This window comes from Herpailurus yagouaroundi, unplaced genomic scaffold (genome assembly GCF_014898765.1).
Source record: "Herpailurus yagouaroundi ecotype Mexico unplaced genomic scaffold, PumYag 140, whole genome shotgun sequence".
Taxonomy (NCBI): Eukaryota; Metazoa; Chordata; class Mammalia; order Carnivora; family Felidae; genus Herpailurus; species Herpailurus yagouaroundi.
Window position 1 is genome coordinate 79,181,973 of NW_024412395.1, and position 22,083 is coordinate 79,204,055.

The 22,083-nt window shown below is 40.1% G+C and overlaps 1 protein-coding gene across 2 annotated transcripts in view; it reads left to right on the plus strand.

Annotated features, from left to right (window-relative positions):
- Nucleotides 1-22,083, plus strand: part of SPATS2L (spermatogenesis associated serine rich 2 like) — a 144,004-nt gene that overhangs the window by 98,504 nt on the left and 23,417 nt on the right. The window contains exons 6-7 of one of the 2 annotated variants that reach the window (XM_040475794.1): nucleotides 7,661-7,867; nucleotides 9,217-9,352. In XM_040475794.1, the coding sequence (XP_040331728.1) occupies nucleotides 7,661-7,867; nucleotides 9,217-9,352 (343 nt within the window). The remainder of the gene's footprint in view (nucleotides 1-7,660; nucleotides 7,868-9,216; nucleotides 9,353-22,083) is intronic. The other variant, XM_040475795.1, reaches the window with a different exon arrangement.

Consider the following 22,083-nt stretch of genomic DNA (forward strand, 5'->3'; position numbering starts at 1 on the left):
GCCTGGAGTGCACTTTCCTGCCTTCTTACCTGATGAGCTCACAGGATCTATCTCTTGGGGAGTTACTCCTTGCTGTCCCTACATCAAATATGCCAACTACAGATTGCAGAATGCTATGTACTTTTCTTTCATAACACTTACCATCGTTGTAATTCTACATTTGTCTGTGTGCTGGTGTGATTTTATATGTCTTCCTAATACACTGCAAGTTCTGGAAAGATGGGGGCCACATCTGTCTTTGATCACCATTCTTGTTCTGGTGCCTGAAACAGACACCAGACACAATAGGCACTCAGACAAACAAGCCTTTCTCATGGTCTTCACTGAATTATTAGTGATAGAATATGTAAAGTACAGGTTAAATTTAGTAAAGTGGCTATGCTGCTTTCTAAAGATAATTAGGGATTTTGTATTTCTGATTTTATTTTTTTTCAATATATGAAGTTTATTGTCAAATTGGTTTCCATACAACACCCAGTGCTCATCCCAAAAGGTGCCCTCCTCAACACCCATCACCCACCCTCCCCTCCCTCCCACCCCCATCAACCCTCAGTTTGTTCTCAGTTTTTAAGAGTCTCTTATGCTTTGGCTCTCTTCCACTCTAACCTCTTTTTTTTTTTTTTCCTTTCCCTCCCCCATGGGTTTCTGTTAGGTTTCTCAGGATCCACATAAGAGTGAAAACATATGGTATCTGTCTTTCTCTGTATGGCTTATTTCACTTAGCATAACACTCTCCAGTTCCATCCATGTTGCTACAGAGGGCCATATTTCATTCTTTCTCATTGCCACATAGTACTCCATTGTATATATAAACCACAATTTCTTTATCCATTCATCAGTTGATGGACATTTAGGCTCTTTCCATCATTGGCTATTGTTGAGAGTGCTGCTATAAACATTGGGGTACAAGTGCCCCTATGCATCAGTACTCCTGTATCCCTTGGGTAAATTCCTAGCAGTGCTACTGCTGGGTCATAGGGTATGTCCATTTTTAATTTTTTGAGGAACCTCCACACTGTTTTCCAGAGTGGCTGCACCAATTTGCATTCCCACCAACAGTGCAAGAGGGTTCCCGTTTCTCCACATTCTCACCAGCATCTATAGTCTCCTGATTTGTTCATTTTGGCCACTCTGACTGGCGTGAGGTGATACCTGAGTGTGGTTTTGATTTGTATTTCCCTGATGAGGAGCGACGTTGAGCATCTTTTCATGTGCCTGTTGGCCATCTGGATGTCTTCTTTAGAGAAGTGTCTATTCATGTTTTCTGCCCATTTCTTCACTGGATTATTTGTTTTCCGGGTGTGGAGTTTGGTGAGCTCTTTATAGATTTTGGATACTAGCCCTTAGTCTGATATGTCATTTACAAATATCTTTTCCCATTCCGTGGGTTGCCTTTTAGTTTTGTTGGTTGTTTCCTTTGCTGTGCAGAAGCTTTCTATCTTCATAAGGTCCCAGTAGTTCATTTTTGCTTTTAATTCCCTTGCCTTTGGGGATGTGTATTTCTGATTTTAAAAGAAATTTATACTAATGAAGAAATTTTTAAAATGCAGTAAGGTTTAAGAAAAAAAAAACAGAAACAACCACTGTTAAATTTCATTTCAGAATTTCTTAACTGCACAGATATATAGGATTTTTTAAGCCAAAGATCACATTATGTAGTATGTGAACTTTTGTATTCTTTTTCCTTAGCATGACATTACAGACATTACCTCATACCATTATATATTCTTTAAAGACATTATTTTAATGGCTACATTGTATTCTTATGAATTTGACATATTTCTTTTTAATTCCCAAACTATTGTCCCTATGGATTGTTTCCATTTGTTTATTACTATTATAAATAATGCTATAGTGAATACTTCTTCTATATAAATCTTTATAAACAACTATGATTATTTAATTGGCATATTTTCTTAGAAGTGGAATTATTGGGGTCAAAGAGTATGAATATTTTTGTAATTCTTAATATATTGCTGTCCACAAAGATTGGACTAATCTCATTGTTTTCATTTGTAAAACTGACAATTGGGCAATGGAACATTTTAAAATGTTTAATTTCCATTTGCATTGTTGTTTGTGAATATTTAAAAACACTAAGATTATGATCAAAGAACTAATTTATTATTATTATTATTATTATTATTATTATCAGTTATCATAAAACACTAACATATTCACTTAACTACTTTTAAGTGAATGTAATATGCTTTAAGCAACACAGACATTAGAAATTTTAGGCATAATTTTATAACAACTAAATTATACTGTGTCTTTTTATCAATTTTTTCTAAGTACAACTACTTCACAATACTTTACAATGTTAATCATCATCAGACAATGTGTTTTACTGTGTATTAGGAAGATCTTAACTCAGTGGCTTAAAATAATTTCTTTAGACCTACTCTTATGGTTATACATTTCTTAAACTTAGATCTGAATTCTATGTGTACTTCTTTCAGCCTACTTATAAGTACATAAAACTTTCACTGAAAAGTAAAGTCTAACAAGAAAAAAGAGTTTTCAGAAACTTCCAAGTCTGAACACATACATGTCTATACATATATTATGAAAAATCTTTGAATCCAAGTCCTGTATTTCTCCCAAGAGGAAGATTTGTTTTCTTTGGTACTGTTAGCAAAAAAACAACCACCACAGTTTATGTTTTGTTGTGTAAAATAAATCCACACAAGAAGCAATCAAATGTGACCTATAACGAAGAAAAAGATTAGAAGCAGAACAATATTGCTCATGAATAAAGAAGCAAAATCTTCAACAAAGTATTAGCGAATTAAAATAAGCAATATATAAAAAAGATAGTACACTATGACCAAGTGTGCTTTTTCCCAGGAATGCAACGTTGGCTCAACATTTAAAAACCAATTAATGTAATTTTCTGTGTTAACAAAACAAAAGAGAAAAGCAATATGGTCATCTCAATTAGTGAAACAAAATCACTTGGCAAAATAATAAAAACTCCCAGAAAACTAGGAATATAAGAGAATTTCCCAATAAGCATATGAAAAATCTGCCCTACAGTTAATATCATATTTAATAATAAAATGTTGAATGCAGTTTCCCTAAGATCAGAGCAATGCAAGGACTGCAATTCTACATTGCACTAACCTAGGATTCCTAACCTTTGGCAAGAAAGAAGTTAAACTGCATTTAAGGATGTCATTATTGCCTATAAAGAAAATTTTAAGAAATCTACAAAAAAAACTAATAAGGAAATTAACAAAGTATCTAGGTATAAAGTTCAATATATAAAAACTCAGTTGTATTTTTGCATTCTAGCAGCCAACAATTGGGAAATGAAATTTTTAAAAATACTATACAATAACCTAAGATACATAAAATACCTATGAATAAATTTAACTAAAGTTGCTCAAGACACTAAAAACTGAAAAACAATGCTGAGACCAGTTAAAGAAAAGCTAAATAAATGGTATGATGTATCATGTTAAAAGATCAAAAGATGCAATATTGTTAAGATACTGATTATCTACAAATTGATTTGTAGATTCAACTCAAGCCCAATCAAAATCCCATCCAATTTCTTGTAGAAAGATACTGATTGTTTTTGTAGAAGTAAGCTGATTCTTTTTAAGTTTATTTATTTTGAGAGAGAGAGAGAGAGCTCAAGCAGGGGAGGGGCAGAGAGAGAAAGAGAGAGAGAATCCCAAGCAGGTTCCACGCTGTCAGCATGGAGACCAATGCAGGACTTGAGCCCACAAACTATGAGTTCATGACCTGAAATCAAGAGCCAGAAGCTTAACTGAGCCACCCACGTGCCCTGAAATAAGCTGATTCTTAAATCTGCATTGAAAAGCAAAGGTCCTAAGATAGCCAAAACAATCTTGAAAAAGAAGAGCAAAGTTGGAGGGCATGTATGACCTGATATTAAGACTCGTTATATAGCTACAGTAAACAGGAAATGTGGTGTAAGGGGTAAGTATAGACAACTACATCCATGGAATAGAATGTGGTCCAAAAATAGACTACACATATATAGTCAATTGATTTTCAGCGAAGGTACCAACATAATTCAGTGGGGAAAGGTGAACTCAGGTTTACCATGCTATGGTCTTAGGCTACATTTTCACATTTTACATATTAGTTGTTAAAGGCAGAGAGACTGTGTCTCATTTATCTCCTATGAATAAGCCAGTGCTAGCACGTAGTGGGCCCTCCATATATGTCTGTTGAGTTAGATTGAATCAGAAACCAGAATGATACTCAGGAAGATATGCACCATGTGTGTTAGGATTTGATAAATATCTTTAACAAAGGGAAGGCTCAGGTGATAGTTAAATTCAAAAATATTAAAGCTTCTAAGAGCCATTCTTAAGATTAAACTAAAATATATAAAAATTAAATTGTATATAATATTTATTGAAATCTGGGAAGATTGGGTGTTTCCAGAGATAACGTTTCTTTCTAAGATGTAACTACTTGGGTTCAAGTATTTGATGAATATTGGATAAAGTCACAGCCAGGGACACATATCAAACTAGGCTCCCTCTAACTAGAAGGGTCCCAGGCATGGAAAGTACCAAAGTAATGCTGATTCATTCATTCATTTTTTCAGTATTCATCATGGTACCTACTATGCACCAAGCATGTAGTGATGAACTAGACATATATCACTCTATCACCACTTATCTCATGTAGAAATTGCAGAGGATAGTTTAAGGTTTCACTAAAATCAATACTCTCTTAGCGTAGAATTAATAGTGATTGCAGATTTTAGACCAATAATCTCACGCTCCTTCTTAGATTAATGCTCCTCAGTAGAAATATAATGTGAGCTACAGATGTAATTTTTAAATTTCTAGCAGCCACATTAAAAAAGTAAAAAGCAACTGGTAAATTAGATTGGGTAATATATTTTATGTAATTTAATATACACAAAATGTTATTATTTTGACATGGTCAATATTTTTTAAATTATCCAAGAAATATTTTTAATTCAGCACATCTCAATTTAGGCAAGCCACATTTCAAGTGTTCAGTAACCACATATAGCTAGTGACTACCTTGTTGGACAGGGATAGGAATCAACTCTTGGTAAGCTACAGGCTGGTGAAGTTTACAAGTAGATTCCAGAAAGATAAAGAACCGATGGTACTTCTGGCCATAATGTTAGAGGGAAAGAACCCCCATTATTCTGTTGCTAGAAATGTCAGGATTCGTGGTTAAGATGAACCTAATTCTGTTATAGCTGAGTAACTCACCACCAGCTTTTATGTGAAAGAGCCCCAGAGCTTTACTATATTTGGAGACAGATCTGTACAGCCAACGTGCAAATATATCCAAGTCATCTTTGAGAATTTCAGATCTTCCCAGTGTTCAGTGATTTCCACCAATAATGAGACAGCTTTTCAGGACCCTAAAAAAAACCTGCTACTCAGATTTCTCAATGGGTATTTGTTGCATGAATGATGAAACGAAGCAGTAGCCCACATACCAGTTCTCTGAGACACAAACAAAATATTTTCAGCTCTAGGTCACTGAACTCATGCTCATTTGCATGCTTGCCTTCCATTTAAAATTCTAAAGCATCCAACAGAATAATTTTTTTCCCTTCATTCTAAGGTCAGTATTTCCATTAAGCTATAATACAAATCCCCTTATTTTCAAGAATAAGACTAATTTACTACACTATGCACAATAAGCTATATTTTAGATTCTCAATTTATACTATTTCACCAAGGCTGAATCTTCTCTATGATTTAGAGAGGGAATGAATTGGAGCCAGCCTGTCCTTTATCACAATTGTAACAAAACATTTACAGACTCATCAAAAAATTAGTTTTCTATCTTTTCCAGTAGAGTTTCTCCAGGTGGGTGGTGCCATCCACCTTCACCCCAACAGAATCACCTGGCAAGTAGAATCATGGGCCCACTGCTGAATCAGAATCCCTGGATGTGTTGTCCAGGAATTTGCATTTGTAACAAGCACTGAGGAAGAACTCACACACACTAAATCTTGACAACCACTGCCCTATACAGAAGTTCTCCTTTAGTATATATAAAGATAAAATTGTATACTACCATTTAAATCTGTTTAAATCTGTTTACTACCATTAAGTACCATTTAAATCTGTTTACCATTTAAATCATTGCTGGAAGAAATGGTGTTTTCAGTATTTAACTTGTTCACTGCCTTTGCTGAACATTTCATTGTGTAATGTAATTTACATTTAAAGAGTATTCATCATTCATACCATAAAATGTATGCTGTGCTTTCTTGATATATAGATTATGAATGATGGATTCAAGTAAAGTCAAATTTACACTTGTCTTAAATAGGCTAATGTCTAAAATCAAATTGACTAAGACCCAGATCATATTCTTTTGCACTTTCTGAGTACAGTCTCTATAATGTTTGTGACAAGTGTTAGGAAAAATGTTCTTTGTTCTTTGTTTTTGTTTTCCTATGAAATCATTTTAAGAGTACTTTAATTCAGTCACAATTTTACAGATAGCTATCGAGCCAGACACAGTACTAGGCTTCAGAAATGAATCCAATTTCAGTATTTGACTTCAAGGGAGTCCTAGCCTCCTCAAGGCAAGGATGAAGGCCAGACACATAAGCCTTGTGTTAAAATACAAGGCAGTAAGTTTTTAAGAGGCAACATGAGAGCAGAGAGAAGTGAGGCAGGGTGAAAGGGGCTGGGATTCATAGAGATGACGTTGTGCGCTGTTTGAAAGTGAGCCACAGTCAGCCAGAAAAGTGAAGTCATTCCTACAGGCTCATGCAGGACATAGGGAAGCTCAGAACATTGGTCTCCTGGGTCTAAACCTGCACTCTTTCTACTACACTCAGCTTTCTCTAAGAACCTAGCCTTCAAAACATGCTGGCTTCCCTTTTTTTACACCCATAGCTTTCTCTGGTTGTGAGTAAGATGTTAAGGGTGATACATTTCCTTCTCAGGCCACTAAGGTACCATTTAATTCACTCCAGCAATAACTAATAGAAACCTACCTTTAAAAGATGCTGAAAGCAATGTGCTGCTAATTTATTGCTACATGTATTAAAGCTCCAGAGAGAATTTGACTCCCTAGATTTTAAATATAGTTGAGATATTATGATGTTTCCCAATTTAATCCCTCCATAAATTAAGTGAAATGATTATAGTACCTGTTGTCACTTCATTCTTGCCCTATCTCCAATCACTCTTCTGCCTTCATTAATTCAGAATAAAATACTACAAGACATTAATGTAGCGCTTGGAGATAGGAGGGCTGCATTTTTATAGCCTCCATATGAAATCATACTTAAAGATGCCTATACCTTTACTGAATGGGGAAAAAAAAATCTTCTCATCTCCTAATAAATAACCTTTGTTATGAGTGAAGAAACCAAGGCTCGGAGATGTTAAGTGGCTTGGCCCAGGGTCACTGTGCAAGTAATTACCAGAGCCAAAACACCCACCCCAGGTCTACCAACTCCCAAGTGCAAGGCTCTGTTTTCTAGTACATCCTCAAATCTTCTAGAGATTCTATTAAAACAGTTTCCTCACTGCTTGCAATGAAGGACATTGTTGCCAACATGTAAACAAAATGAAAATCTTGGCACCCCCCCCCCCCATCACTTTCTCATCGGTGTTTTTAGCTTATCACTTCACAGTCATTATTTGGTGTTTTCTTACAGAAGGCAACAGACCACTGCAACAGAAACTGTCCTTAGATGGGAACCCCAAACCTATACATGGAACACCAGAGGGGTCAGATGGCCTACAGTGGTCAGCTGAGCAGCCTTGTAACCCAAGCAAGCCTAAGGCAAAAACATCTCCTGTTAAGTCCAATACCCCTGCAGCTCATCTTGAAATAAAGCCAGATGAGTTGGCAAAGAAAAGAGGTAAAGTGATTTCTTTTGCACAAATGATTCAACCTATTTTACACACACAGAGAAGTGCCAGAATGATAGAACTTTCCAAAAGATGCTGCTTAGTGAAGAAAGATGCACATGAAATTGCCTTTCTTTCTGTGACCAACATAGATTGAAAAGTAGATGTGATTCCTCCCATATAAATCAAAGGTCTCGAGTGTTTAAGAGGAATTACATCCCCTTTCTCTGCCTCTCTGTGGTCATTCTTCTCTTTGTAGGCATGGATAAATTTGCACCGCAAATACTTTCTACCCCAATGTCTTAGGAAGCAAATGTTAATGCAAGAGCTCTTTTAGTAACTTGAATGCTGAATGTTTCCCAGACACACATGTTCTTAACTTGCATTGAATGAAGATGAATCCAGAAGCTGATGATGTCTTCTTTAGATGATCTTCTTCATGTAAATTCAGTTCTGTGTTAGAACCTTCAGACAATGTAATACCGAAAGAGGGTTTTATATCTGACACGCTATATTTTTATTATTTTTTGAGCTTTGCTATACTTTATACATAACTGGCATTAAAAATGAAAGGGGATAAATCACTTCCTTTCTGATTCCCAGCAGATTAAATAATATTCTTCTCATTCAGCCTTAGTTGTATCTGATTTCCTTGGCTTTGGTTTGATATACTTCCTTACTTTTCTGGAGGGAGATTTCTTTCTTCTAAGAAACATGGCCTTGTTGGGATAAGTACAATCCGCCTATTCGCACTGTACTATCTGTATACCTTGGTGACGGTTTCAGGAAGTCAGGCAAGATTGGCGCCTCCAGAGCAGCTTTCAGTGCTGTTGCTCTAATTACAGGGCTGGCTCAGGACTGATGGGCCAGAGCCAGCATACCTGGCACCAATGCTCCGTCCTCTCTCTAGCTCATTTGTACCTCTCCCAATCTCCATGTCATTTTCCTCATCCAAAAGCCCTGCTGGCTTCTAACCACACAGAGTGGTGAGAGCCAGCAGCACAAATGGTCTTTAGACATATCAGATTCTAAGAAACTGCAGTTCGTGATAGAACATGATGATCAGAGCCTCTTTCCAAAGCACAGAGGAGACACGTATGCCCAGAATGGCCCACCCACAGAACCCACTGGTAAAATCACAGCAGTCTCAGGGGCCATACATATCCCCACTGTGGATTTTTAAAACTCTGGGTTATAAACATATAAACATCTTCTTGACAGAACTTTTTTTTTTCAATTGAGAAACAAAAGATAAATCTCTTATTAGGGGGTGGGGTGAGTTAGCTGCTTTTGTCACTGTTGCTATTTAGCTCACAAGTAAAAAGACAATTTAACATTTTTTTCATGACATTACTTGTAGGCCCAAACATTGAGAAATCGGTGAAGGATTTGCAACGCTGCACTGTGTCTCTAACTAGATATCGTGTCATGATCAAGGAAGAAGTGGATAGTTCAGTGAAGAAGATCAAAGCTGCCTTTGCTGAATTACACAACTGGTAAGTAATTCGACTTAGAAACTATAAACTTGTGGCACTTGAGCTGTTCCTACAGGTAAAAGCATCTGATGGAAAACATTGTTTATTTAATGCATAAACATCACAGAACAACTCCTCAGTGAATTTTTTTTAAGTCCTATAGGCAGAGGCATATATCTTGGGAATAAAAATGAAGGGAAAGTGTTTGAATGAAAAGAAACCTGATACACATAATTCATTTGAGTCTGAAGTTGGCCCCAAAGTATATGAATGATGTAGAACACAACCTCAACAAATGATATTTTTGACAAATCCCTGGGAGGCCAATATCATGAGTGATACTGAGAACAAATATTTTCCAGCTTTATCATTATAAAATAAGAAAGACTCCCTTAACAAAACTCAGAAACATCTTAGGCAAGCTGAGTGATAGAATCCCATTCTGGGGTGTCTTGAAGGCTAGAATTAAGAAATGGTACTCTGGTGTGGCTTTGGTCCTGCCCTGCCCTGCTCTGCAACTGACGCTGAAAGAAGGCATCTCTTTGAGCCATCTATGTTTGCTCATGTCCACAGCTGCAATGAAATATCTCCTGGTAAAGGTTAAGTTATTATAAGTGGGAAAACTTCTTAGTGTATCAGTCAAGACTTTTTCAGTTTCAAGTGATGGAAACCCAAGTCACACTAGTTAATGACAAAGGAGAATTGTTTGGCTGATGTACATGAGAAATCCACAAGATTCTTTTAGGTGAATTTGGTTCTAAACCCAAATCATGTTATGAGAATTCAGTTTCCCTCTACCTTTCTCCCTTTTCCCTTCTCACTCTCCTTTCCTCTCTCAGTGTCTCCTACAGTCTCCTGGTTCTGCTTATCCTTGGCTTGATTCTTAGGTATGATCTCTCCATGTGGTAGCAAAGATGACCCCCAAGCGGCTCCAACCTTACATAATCCTTAGTTCCTGTGATCTGAGAGAGAGCTTTGTCTCTAGTGTTCCAACAGAAATCCAAGGGCTAATTTGCACTGGGTGGGTTGGGTCAATCTTCTGTCCCTAAACTAGTCACTGTGGCAAGAGGGACAGGGTCTTCCCACTAGCTAGGCTGGGTCCTGTGCCTACCACAGAGTTAGTGGTGGGGTGAGCCCCACCTGAACCCCATGAACTGAGAGTTGAAAATCACTGGAGAGTTCCCCAGAGGAAAATCAGGGTGCTAAAAACAGAAAAACATGTCCGCAGTGCCCAGGCTCACATGTGTTCTCTGTATCTCATTGGCCTCCCATGATTCTAGAATTTGGTCACATCTTCTGCATGGTTTTCCTTTCCAAGTGCTTTCTTTGACATAGATGTGCTCTTTAGCAGATTATAGTTGTGTAAAACCAAGGATTACGCTTAACACAATCTAAAATTCTTGAATTTTAAACCATCTGCTATGTATAAGATCCCCATGTGCATAAGATACCAGAAACTTGAAAGAAAACCATCTCCTTCGGTTATCATCAGTGAGGAATCACTTACCCTCCACCCAGTCACGTCATCTCGACCTTAGTGGAACTCTTCTCTGTTTGATCAGACAATAAACCAAGTAATTGTTCAAAGTAAACTCCAAGATTATGTTTGAAAGTACTTAGAGAACATAAAGATGCTATACAAATGAAAGGTGTTATTATGATGGTTGGTTTTTAAATTTTACAGTTCTATGACTTTTTAAAATCTATCCTTAAATTACCCTAATATACATAAGTGCACTCAACTTCCAGGCCTGTTTTCTAGAGCCAGAGTCAGCAAACTTTATCTATAAAGGGCCAGCTAGTAAATATCTAAAGCTTTACAGTCTGCAAAGTCTCTGTGCAACTACTCAGCTCTACTGTTACGGCACGAAAGGCAGTGGGCCAGATTTGGCTTGTGGGGGTCGTAGTTTGCTAGTCTCTGGAGGCATTAGTTAACTGTTCAGAGAAGACCACTCTGTCTTACTCTTTTGTGTGGCATTTTAGAGTAAACTCTTCCTCTGAGGCCTCTGTATGATACCTTCCATCTGAGTGACTCACACTAATTGACAAAGTGTAGCAGTGACCTCAAATTACCTCTCTCCTCCAGCTGCTCTGAGTACTTTTTTTTATTTCCTTAGTAAAATGAATACCACATGGGTCACGAGACATCTAGAGATTTATAACAGACTCTTTGACTGTTTCACTCCTCGAGATCTGAAAGTGTGGGGCCAGGAAAGTCAGCACCCAGAGAAGTTGTGTATCTTTTCTCTGCTTGTAATTCACATTTTGTTTTAAACTGATGGGTAAAGATCACTCCTGAATGAGCTCTACCAAGCAGTACTGCTGCTTAAAAGTCACCTCTTAACAAATGGCACATTTCCTCCAAACTGAAGACGAACAAATACAGATTAACCATTTTTTTACATGCTGTTGCTACAAAATTAGTAAACAGCAGCACTTGTTTTGTTATCTAACCTTTAATAAAATGATCCCAAAATAATTACATATATATTAACTTAAAAATAAAACAAAAGTAATTCTTTTTAATAGGCCATTAACATACATTTCTACCAAATGGAAAAACTTTACCTCTGTTCCAAGTTAGCCTGCAGCCCAGCCAACATGGTGATTTACTTGAATAACTCCCTTTTGTTTTCTGAGGGGGAAAAAGGGATGAATTTTAGGGATTTTGGCACTCTTAAAAAAAAATAGCGGATCACAGAATTGAAGAAGGCAGCTTACATGTTTTAAAAAATGCAGCTTTCCTATTGGTGGTGAAATCATGGACCCCAGGCATTAGAGAGACTTGCGAATGCAGTGCTGTTCACATGTAAACCTCAGGATCGCATTGTAAGGCACATCCAGATTTGGAAAATGTGGGACAAGTCTTCCAGAGAGTTCCAAAATGAATGCTGGTTCAGGGACAGATGTTAACTCACCTGGTACGCAGCGACATCGCACTTGTGGTCCTTCTGTCCTTACTCCGGGCCATCCGGTGCTCTCACCGAAGCATTCAGCAGGCATTGTGTGTAGTTTAGAAATAAAAAGAAACTCTCAGGTAAGAAATTCTGAACATTCGCTTTGCTGCCCAGCTTCAGGAGATGAATCCTGCCTGATCGGATTCCCCAAAGCCTGCCGGGATTCATGGGAATGGTGATTTTGGGGGACTGGGAAAAAGTACCTGCTTGCACGTGCTCAGTACCCAGCGGGCACACATCAGAATGAGATGAACCAAATGCTTGTCCTTCCCAGTCTGGCTGTGAAGAATACTTTTTCAGTGCAGTTATTGAAGAAAACCATTAAGTAGCTAAATTATAATATCAAAGTGGGCATTTGGCCAGGACACAGTTACATAGGGCTAAATGACCATTATGTGGATCATTCTCTTTTCCCAGAAAGAATTGGGGATTTGAGAGGGCAGCAAAGATGACACGGTGATCCGACACTGTCTTAACAGAAAATAAATTTTGCAACATGAGTGTCTATGAAAAGTCACATCAGGAACTAACATGAAACAGCTGGTTTCCTTTCTATATGATTGGCCCCCTACCACAACTGGAAAATATTCGTCCTTTGGAATCATAGCTGCCAAATTTAATTGGTTTGTGTGCAAACTAGTCTAGTTTCTCATCACAAATTTGTGTGTGTGCGTGTCCAAGTTGATGGTGAAGGCTTAAAATGAACAATAAACATTAACTTCAAAAAACATCAAGGCAGGAGAATAATACTTGATAGCTGTGCCATATGCCGGGGGAGAAAGTATTCCAGAATAGAGCTGTAAAAATTGCTAGGTGCTATTGTCAATTTAACATCTAATTAAAAGCACTCCTAAAAGGAAATGGAAGATGGTAATGAGCCAGAGGGTAGAACGTGTGCTGGGGATGGGGTAACAGGGCCATAGGGAATGGAGGCTGGAAGGGACAATATTTTTAGGCTGCTTTGCTTCCATACAGGAAAGGGAAATCAAAGCATGATTCCTGTACAGTGTTCTTACACCTCATGTTTATTTTTTCCTGAAGTGGCGCCAAGTCGTACTTAAGCAGAATTTGGAGTAGGCCAGTTCCAGCCCTGGCCCCCCAGCCCTTGCCTTCTTCTTTCTTCGCCTGCTTTCTCTCCACTGTGAGTGTCCCCGCTCCCAGCAAAGACAGGTGAACCTCCTGCAGCTCCTCACAGGCCGGGGGCTCCTCCCCACACCACTGGCTACCAGATGAACTTGTAATGGGGTCCCCGTATCGCGTTCCTTTTTTCCATATTAACGGTTGAAACTCACTGTTGTGTCACTGATAAGTTCATCCTTTTGATGACCATGGGTCCTCCTTCCCACAGTGACATATTTTTATGCTCACAAGTGTTAACCAGAGTCTCCTGAGACTCTTCTCCATCAGCCGAAAGAATAACCCTATAAAAGTGAGAATTTCAGGCGGAAGAAAAAGCCATTCTGAGATTAAGTGTGTCTGCTTCCGTCATCCCTCAAATTCCACTCCACAAAGGGGCTTCTCATCTGCTGTGGAAGCTTCGCTGGTAGCCGTGCAAGACCACACATAGACCACAGGGTGGTCTGCTGGGCGGCCCCGCATATGGACCAGATAGCATCACTGTGACATTTGAAACATCATGTCCTTTTTCCAAGGGCTCCCGAAGGGGAAATTGCCAGTGGAGACTTTAAGAACAAGCAATGCAACAATGTGCCATATACTCCCAGTTTTCTCCTCCTTGGGTGCCCAAATAATGTAAAAATCTTGGCAGATACCACCTTGGAACTGCTTCAGTTTGAGTCCAAATAAGACCAATTTTCTTCCCTTGAAGGTTTACACATAGCAGGATTCTTTCCTCCAGCAGTCCTGGGCTGGTTGTCCCCACCATCCCCCCCCCCCCCACCACATTCCCCAAACTTTTAGCTGATTTTTGGTCAATATCTGGCTTCCCATTTAATGCTAAGAGCCTGGTTTCCCCAGGACGTTCTCTTTGTGAATAACCGAGCATTGACTGAAAGATCATGCTTGTAAATTAATATTTACTTCTCTCCATACCGAAGTATATGTGTGTACACTATAATTAAAAGCTCTGAGAGCACTGCGGTCACCCTTCACCTAGGTGCCACCACCAGAGATGTGGATGCCACTGGTCTGACGGGGACTCTGGAATAGGCTGTTGCTGTTTTTTTTAAAGAACTGCGGGTGATTCTTCTGTGCCTCTGTGGTTGAAAACCACTGGTTGAGAGTCATACAGAGGGAGTGGTACATCTGGGGCTAACGCACTATTCTCAGCTGGATGCGTTTACCCCCCCAGGAGACCGTTGGCACGTCTGGAAATCATTTTGGCTGTCACAACTGCAGGAAGGGAGTGCTACTGGCATCTGGATACCCCTAAATATCCTACAATGCACAGAACAGCCCTCCCCTCCCAGCACCCATAACAAAGAATTATCTGTCCCAAGACATCAATGACACTGGGAAAGCCCAGGCAAGAGGAGAGTGAGAGGAAGAGTCCATCAGTCCTTCTACAGGCCCTGCTGTGGCTCCTTGAAGGAGGGACCAGGGTTCCTCCCCTTTGCTGCACCTCTGAGTATCTATCTGCCTCTCTCTCAGTTGCCCTCCTAACCCACTGCTGGAAACCTGAGAGAGGAAATTTCCTTTCCAGTCATTTCCATACCCAAAAAAACATAACCATAGTGTCCTCTTCTTTTCAAGGAAATTTTAAATGTAAGCTTTCTAACTATACATTTTACAGGTTAAATTACATTTTTGTTTCCTTAAGACCAGAAAAAACAATTATGTTGAAGTGTAGAAAATTGAGGGCTTTGCTTTTTGTCTATTTTGCATTAGAGAATTCGACTCAGTCCTTAGGAGAGAATGGAAAAATTAAGAACCAAAGGTTGCAGCTAACAACAGGCAGTCCCTTTCATTAGCCATTCTGTCTCTACCTGAGTCTTTTTCTCATTTTGCAATAAAACCAATACCGCAGGATGGGGGATGGGGGAGCTCGAGGATTAGGATGAAGATCTGAGGTACGTGAAGATAAATACAGTAGGGAATTGTTTCATTAAGTGTCTGTTTAAAGGATTATTATTTTTCTCTGGCTTCAGCCAGCCAGCAGTATTACTTGGTGCTCCTGGGCATACGTGGCCTGTGTCCAGCTACTGTAATGCCAGTGACATCCTCAAGTGTGCCAGCCCTTGAGCTATTTAAGCTGAATGAAAACAGGTCTCTTTGTGCCTTATGGTGCAGTTGTGGTTGAGCAAACACTTGGTGACTGTTTAATTAGGAGAATCATGGAAGTTGCGGCCAGCTCTACGTATACCTCGATGAGTGAGGGTAGGAAAAATATGTGTTAGGTGAGGCAGGTTCTAGAATCAGAACTGTACCACAGAACAGATGCTGTGACAACAAGCAGACTTGGTTTTTGAGTTCAGTCACATGGAAGATATTGACGTAAGCGTGGATAAGGGGTAGAGACTCCATTTTAAAACCATGCCTGAAGTGGTACGCATTCCTCTTGTACCTCGGAGCTCAGGAGTTCTGGAAGAGCGTGTTTTCCTTTTCTCCAGGCCATTCAACAGGGGATGTTTGTAATAGGATTCCCTGTAGGAGAGCTGACATTGGGAACCTTTTCAGCCATTGTGATGTAATGATTTACAGACTTTGCTTCCCTATTAAAATACCAGCAATGTGTTAAATGATTGCTAGATTTTGCCAACTCCTTAGACGTGTAATGAAGACAAAGTCAGGAGTCTGCGTTGTATTTTTTTATGGTTTTTCAAAGAAATTTAATAAAAAAAAGTCTCTATGTCCTTTCTGCTTTAGAAATAAATATAATCTTCCCATTGATCAAAACCCATACCAACAAAGATTTTCTGACTAATCTCTTTCCTTCTCATCAGATGATTTTTCTAAGTGCCCACCTGCTTGCAACTTGTACAAAGAACTATACAACGGAAATTAAACAAGCCTGTTCCTCCTCCTCACACCCAATATTCGATGTTATGCCAGCATATTAAAAGAACTCACAGTATGGAGATAAACATACACCTGCAAAGGATATCAAGAGGCAATGATGGAAGAGGCTAATAAATATATTTATGCCTCAGGAGAGCCATATGTATGGTTTTTGTTGCTGTCCTAGCTGACAAATTGCCCAGAATGACTCCTTTTCCTTACTCTGCACCAGTCCAATAAACAGAAATAAGCTCCGGCATCCATTCTGAAATTGTGAAAAGGGTAAATACCATAAACCACGGAGAAACTCAAGGTTCTTGTGACATTGTGACTAAGGCAAGTCCCTGTGGTACACTGTATTTCAAATCTTGCCTCGTTTGTGAATATGTGTCATTCTAAATAGGTGTAGCTCACTCTTTGGAGGTGAAAGCTTCTTTTTTCCTATTCTCTCTCCTCCCCGAGGTTTTCCTCTACGTTAGATGTTTCCCCAGGGCCACTGCAAGGACTGAGTGAATCAGTCGACATGAAGGAAGAGCAGGTTGATAAATTAAAAAAAAGTACCGGACTGGCCTTTTCAGTTGGGGATGGTCCCCAGGAAACCAGCATAAATAGCACCCTGTATTGATAGCCTTTCTGAGCTGCGTGTGTGATTACCTCCATTCGTTATGTTCGTCACACACTCGGCAGTGGAGGTCAGCTTCCCTTTCACCGCAGCCTTCTCTGTGAAATAACAGACCCACAATAAGAGCTGGAGGACAAGAAGTTGATTGAGATTTCAGCTTGAAATCTGAAAAGATTTCTGAATCTTTTCAGCAAAGGAAGGCTACGAATCATACCCACCTGGAAACGTGCTCCCGAATACGGGGTTAGTTTTCACCACAGAATAGAAATTGAAAAAGGAATTAAGCAAATTGTTCTCTCTGTACAATCCCATATGGGAAGTATGTGGTGTGTGTGTGTGTGTGTGTGTGTGTGTGTGTGTGTGTGTGTGTTTCACTCTATAGTATCATCTATTTTCACTAGGAAAATAAGACAAATTTGTTCATATATATTAGTATAAATATAAAATACAGTATAGTTTTCAAAGTGGGAGATCCTAGATCACAACTTCAGAATGGATCTTAGAACTTATTTCTGTTTATTACACGGATATAGAGTAAGACTGTAATCTCTGAGGGTGAGACTAAGGAATCATTCTGGGCAATTTGTCACCTAGGACAGCAAGAAATCACAGAACAGGCTGTGCCTGAAGTCATGTAACAGAATTGCTTATATGTCAGTTACATTGTTCTTTCAGTGACTGTAAACTTTTGGTTCTTAGTAAGCCGTATTATAACAAAAGTCACATTTTCCAAGGCTTATTAACCACGTAATTAGGAGGCATGGAGTATAGAGTTAAAATAGCATTTTAATCTCATCTCCACATATTCTAACCCTGAAGATGGTTGAGTTTCTTAACTTCTACTCAGCTACAAAATGGGGTACTACTGTCACTATCTAGAGGTTTTATGAAGATTCGTGTACAAGATTCATGTACAATGTATGCATTTCTCAGATTATTCTGGTAAATCTGTAGCCTGACCCATATAGGTTGGTTCTCTTCCCTTCCAGATAAGCATTTAGTAAATTTATTTCTCTCTGTACCAAGACGATGGGAAAAAGTGGTCCTTCTCCACTTTTCTGTTTAGCATGCAGTGGATCCCAGCTATGAGATATGGATATCTCAACACAAGTTTTTACTGTTCATTGCTTGATGAAGAGAGAAGTAAGGCAAAAGCCTTTTGACCCCTGATTCTGAATGGCAACCAGATCAACCCTCGTTCCCCCTTTCACACCTTGCCCTGCCTTCTCTCTGCTTTCTCTTCCCCTTTCTTCATTCACCCATCCAGTAGGGAGATGAATGTGTCGCAAGCTGGTGTTTCTCAAACTTTGGAATGCACAGGGGGCACCTGGGCCCCATTCCTAGCGGCTCTGCTTCTGTGGGTGCAGGTGGAGCCCAGGCATCTGCATCTAATGAGTGCAGTGGGTGCCAGTGTACCTGGTCTCAGGACCACACTTGAAGAAACACTGCTAGTAATACTGAGGGATAGAAGATGATGTCTTTACAAAAAAGGTCCAAAGTCTAATGAGAGTGTACAGAAGCAAGCTGTGTGATGCAGTGTGGCGAAAACTGTTGGGAAGCACGCATGGGGTAGGGTTTCTGGCTGGCAGGGAAAGGGTCCACCACAGAGGTAATGCTGGAGCTGGCACTTGAAGTAAGGCTAGGAATTTGCCAGACTGAGAAGGGAGAGAGGATTCCATGCAGAAGAAACAACACAAGGAACTACAAGCATGAGAGACCCCGGTGCACTCTCTGGGAGGAGCACATTCCCTGGGTCTCATTCCATTAATAAATGAACTATGAGCATATCCCTCTCGAACCAGAAAACTTATTTGTAAGTCACATATGTATGCCACTGTTTAATCTGTATACTAGAAATGAGGAAAGTCTACTTTCTAAAATGAAGAGTAAAGTATATGAAGTTTAACATTTCGTTTGTTACCCCCACTTGGGAAGCCAGAAAACCAGGGCAGGTGCTGGCATGTGAGGCTGGAGGTGCTGGGCGGTGAAGAGCATCAGGTGCCCAGGTCCCCTTCTCACGCAAGAGCCCATCGGGAGGCCAGGAGCCATCTCCACCAGGCTGGGGCCTTGGGCTGGATGTGGGCCAGCATTGCTGTGACTCCTTGTGCCACATCAGTCTCTTCCAGTTTCTGTTCCTCTTAGTTGTGTTCAGCAACACTGATGGCTTCTGCATAGATGCCTCCCCTCCCAACCCCCAAGATTGGAAAGAAATGCAACAGTGTTCTGAGTGGTTGACTTTATTTCGGGTATGAAACGAAGAGATATTTTGCCTCATTTTGTTTTATTTTGAAATGTGTTTTATTTTATCCTGCTTTCTATATTTTCCAGCTTTTTAAATGAGCATGTAAAATGAAATTAAAATGTGAAGAATGTTAACTCTGTTCCTTAAATGGCACCCTTGTGCTATAAGACAGTTAACATCCACAGATAAAAGTTTACTTTTTGTTCCAGAGTTAGTATCATTTTTTTTAATAAGGGGGTGGGATTAAATGATAATTTTTACAGCTATACAAACTGAAATACAGTTAAGTTACTTTCCCTGAATAGTGATCCCCAGGGAAAGAAACAAAACTAAGAAATAATTAGCAAAGGTGCGCCTGGTAGCGCACCTGGGTGGCTCAGTCGGTTAAGCGTCCGACTTCAGCTCAGGTCATGATCTCACGGTTCGTGAGTTCGAGCCACACTTTGGGCTCTGTGCTGACATGTCAGAGCCTGGGGTCTGCTTCGGATTCTGTGTCTCCCTCTCTCTGTGCCCCTCCTCCACCTGCACTCTATGTCTCTCTCAAAAATAAATAAACATTAAAAAATTATATTAAAGGGGTGCCTGGGTGGCTCAGTCAGTTAAGCATCCGACTTTGGCTCAGGTTGTGATCTCACGATTTGTGAGTTTGAGCCCCGCATCAGGTTCTGTGCTGACAGCTCAGAGCCTGGAGCTGCTTCGGATTCTGTGTCTCCTTCTTTCTCTGCCCCTCTCCCACTTGTGCTCTGTCTCTCTGTGTGTCTCAAAAATAAACAAATGTAAAAATAAAAAGGGGGCGCCTGGGTGGCTCAGTCAGTTAAGCGTCCAGCTGCAGCTTAAGTCATGATTTCGCGGTTTGTAAGTTCAAGCCCCACGTCAGGCTCTGTGCTGACCGCTCTGTCTCCCTCTCTCTTCCCCTCCACCACTCACCTCTGTCTCTCTCTCTCTCTCATAAATAAACATTAAAAATTTTTAAGAAATAATTAGTAAAGATAAATTATATTATTAAATGAAATCATATGTAAAATTCTAAATGGAGGTATATAAGGAGTATAGATTTTTCAGCTGAACGTGGGGTATTGCAGAATTTGTACAATTTATAGGATTTTGCAACTCTGATATCATTTTTAAAATTCCGAGAAGAAAAAGAATCCCTGTGTTGTTTTTTCCAATTAGCTATTTGATTTTTGAGGAACCCTGGATTTTATAAGTATTAGAAGTCATTCCTTATGCTAAAATCTGCACGTGTCTCATTCCACAAGTGCACCTCACACAGTGTGATGAAATATTCATTGACTGTGATTTAAATCATTGTAGGATCCCAATATAAAATACAAAACTAAGAGATATTAACATTAACAGATAATATTACCTCTGATAAAAGAAACAGAACTAAAACGAGTTCAGCCTGATTGGCAAACTGAGTGCAGTTACTGCATTCATTGACAGCCAGAGGGATTTTAACTGCTTTATATTTTAAGTGTGATTCATGCTCAGAGGCACCATGCGCTGCTTTATTTCCCTGATAGTCCCAATGACTAAGCAGCTTTCCAGAGGGCTGTCTCAGCTTACTCTACATGCTGTAGACATGTATGTTGGGTTTTGTTATGTTTGCCAAATAAAAGTGTGGGATTCAGGAAGTCTTTAGAAAGATCAGTTTGTCACTATGGCTGCATTCAGAAAAGAAGAATCCCAGTTTTCAAAAAGAATGCCACTTGTTGTAAAATCTAAACGTAAAAAGGTACCGAGTAGAATGTGACAGACCCCAGGATCCCTGTACAACTAAAGAATGCAACATAACCAACTACTTAGTACTGAGCCTGGAGTGTAAGCGGCCACAGTGGGCAAGGAGTAGGGTGGGGGAGACATTTCTGGGGTAGACCTTAGAGGACGTGATCACGTGGGAAGAGAAGGAAAAGGAGTTACAGAAACTGGGTGAGTGATGATACCAGTGACCAGCCTCCAGGGCACAGGAGAGGGGACAAGATGGGGATATAGGACAGGAAACATAATCTTCCCTCTACTCTTTTTGTTCTTGGCCAAGACCCCTGTAATAAAAGATTAATAAGAGAAAAACAAACAAGTTTGTTAACATGTGCACCTCATGTATACAGAGGACATACCCAGGAGGAAGCAAGGAGCTCCCATGGTGGCTTAGAATTCAGAACTAAATACCATGCTAACAGGGAAAGGGGAGAGGGGAATATAGGCCTTTCAGAGGAGAGTAAGTGATTCTTAGAAAAGATGAATGGGCCCTTAGAAGAACAGACGGAAGGTATGATCATTTGTGACAAAGTGTGTCTGAGTGTGGTGTTGACTTCTAGGCTCCTCTCCCGAGACAGGAGTCAGCAATCTTACCTGGTTGGCAAAACTCCCCAGGAGGGGATTTATGACAACTGAGTTCCTTTGGAGGCTCCGCCTTCAGGCAGATGAGGGGAGTTCAGAGACAACATCTCCCTGCACCGGCTGTTTTTCAAGTGCCTGCAGCTCACAATCATCAGTACATCAAAGTGCCATATTTGGGGGTGGGGGGCATACTCTGCTACCCTTCAGGAAGCAGAACAGAGGAGGAACAGGGAGTTGGCAGCATACAAGGTCACGGGTGCTGTTTGTAGGCACCTGTTGTAAGTGGTAGAGGTGCCAGTCCTCCGACCCTAGGAAGCCACACATAGTCTCACGGCATTTGTGGCTACCAAGCCAGGACAGGAGCTCTGTTGACAACAGCAATAGTTGAGAAATGGGTGAGCTGAAACCCTGGGTCCAAGAATTCCTGCCAGTACTTGGGGAGTTGGACTGGAAATGGTACCCATGGTAACAGTGTAGCGCACCTTAAATGTTTAATAAAGGTGGCACCTGGTGGGCACAGTCCTCTGACCCAGGAGAGGGGAAGTCACGGGCAGGACAGGCAGCCTCTTCCTTCAGCGCTAGCTCCGCAGCTGAAGGCCCACGTGGCAGCCACCAGGCACTATGAGGCTGC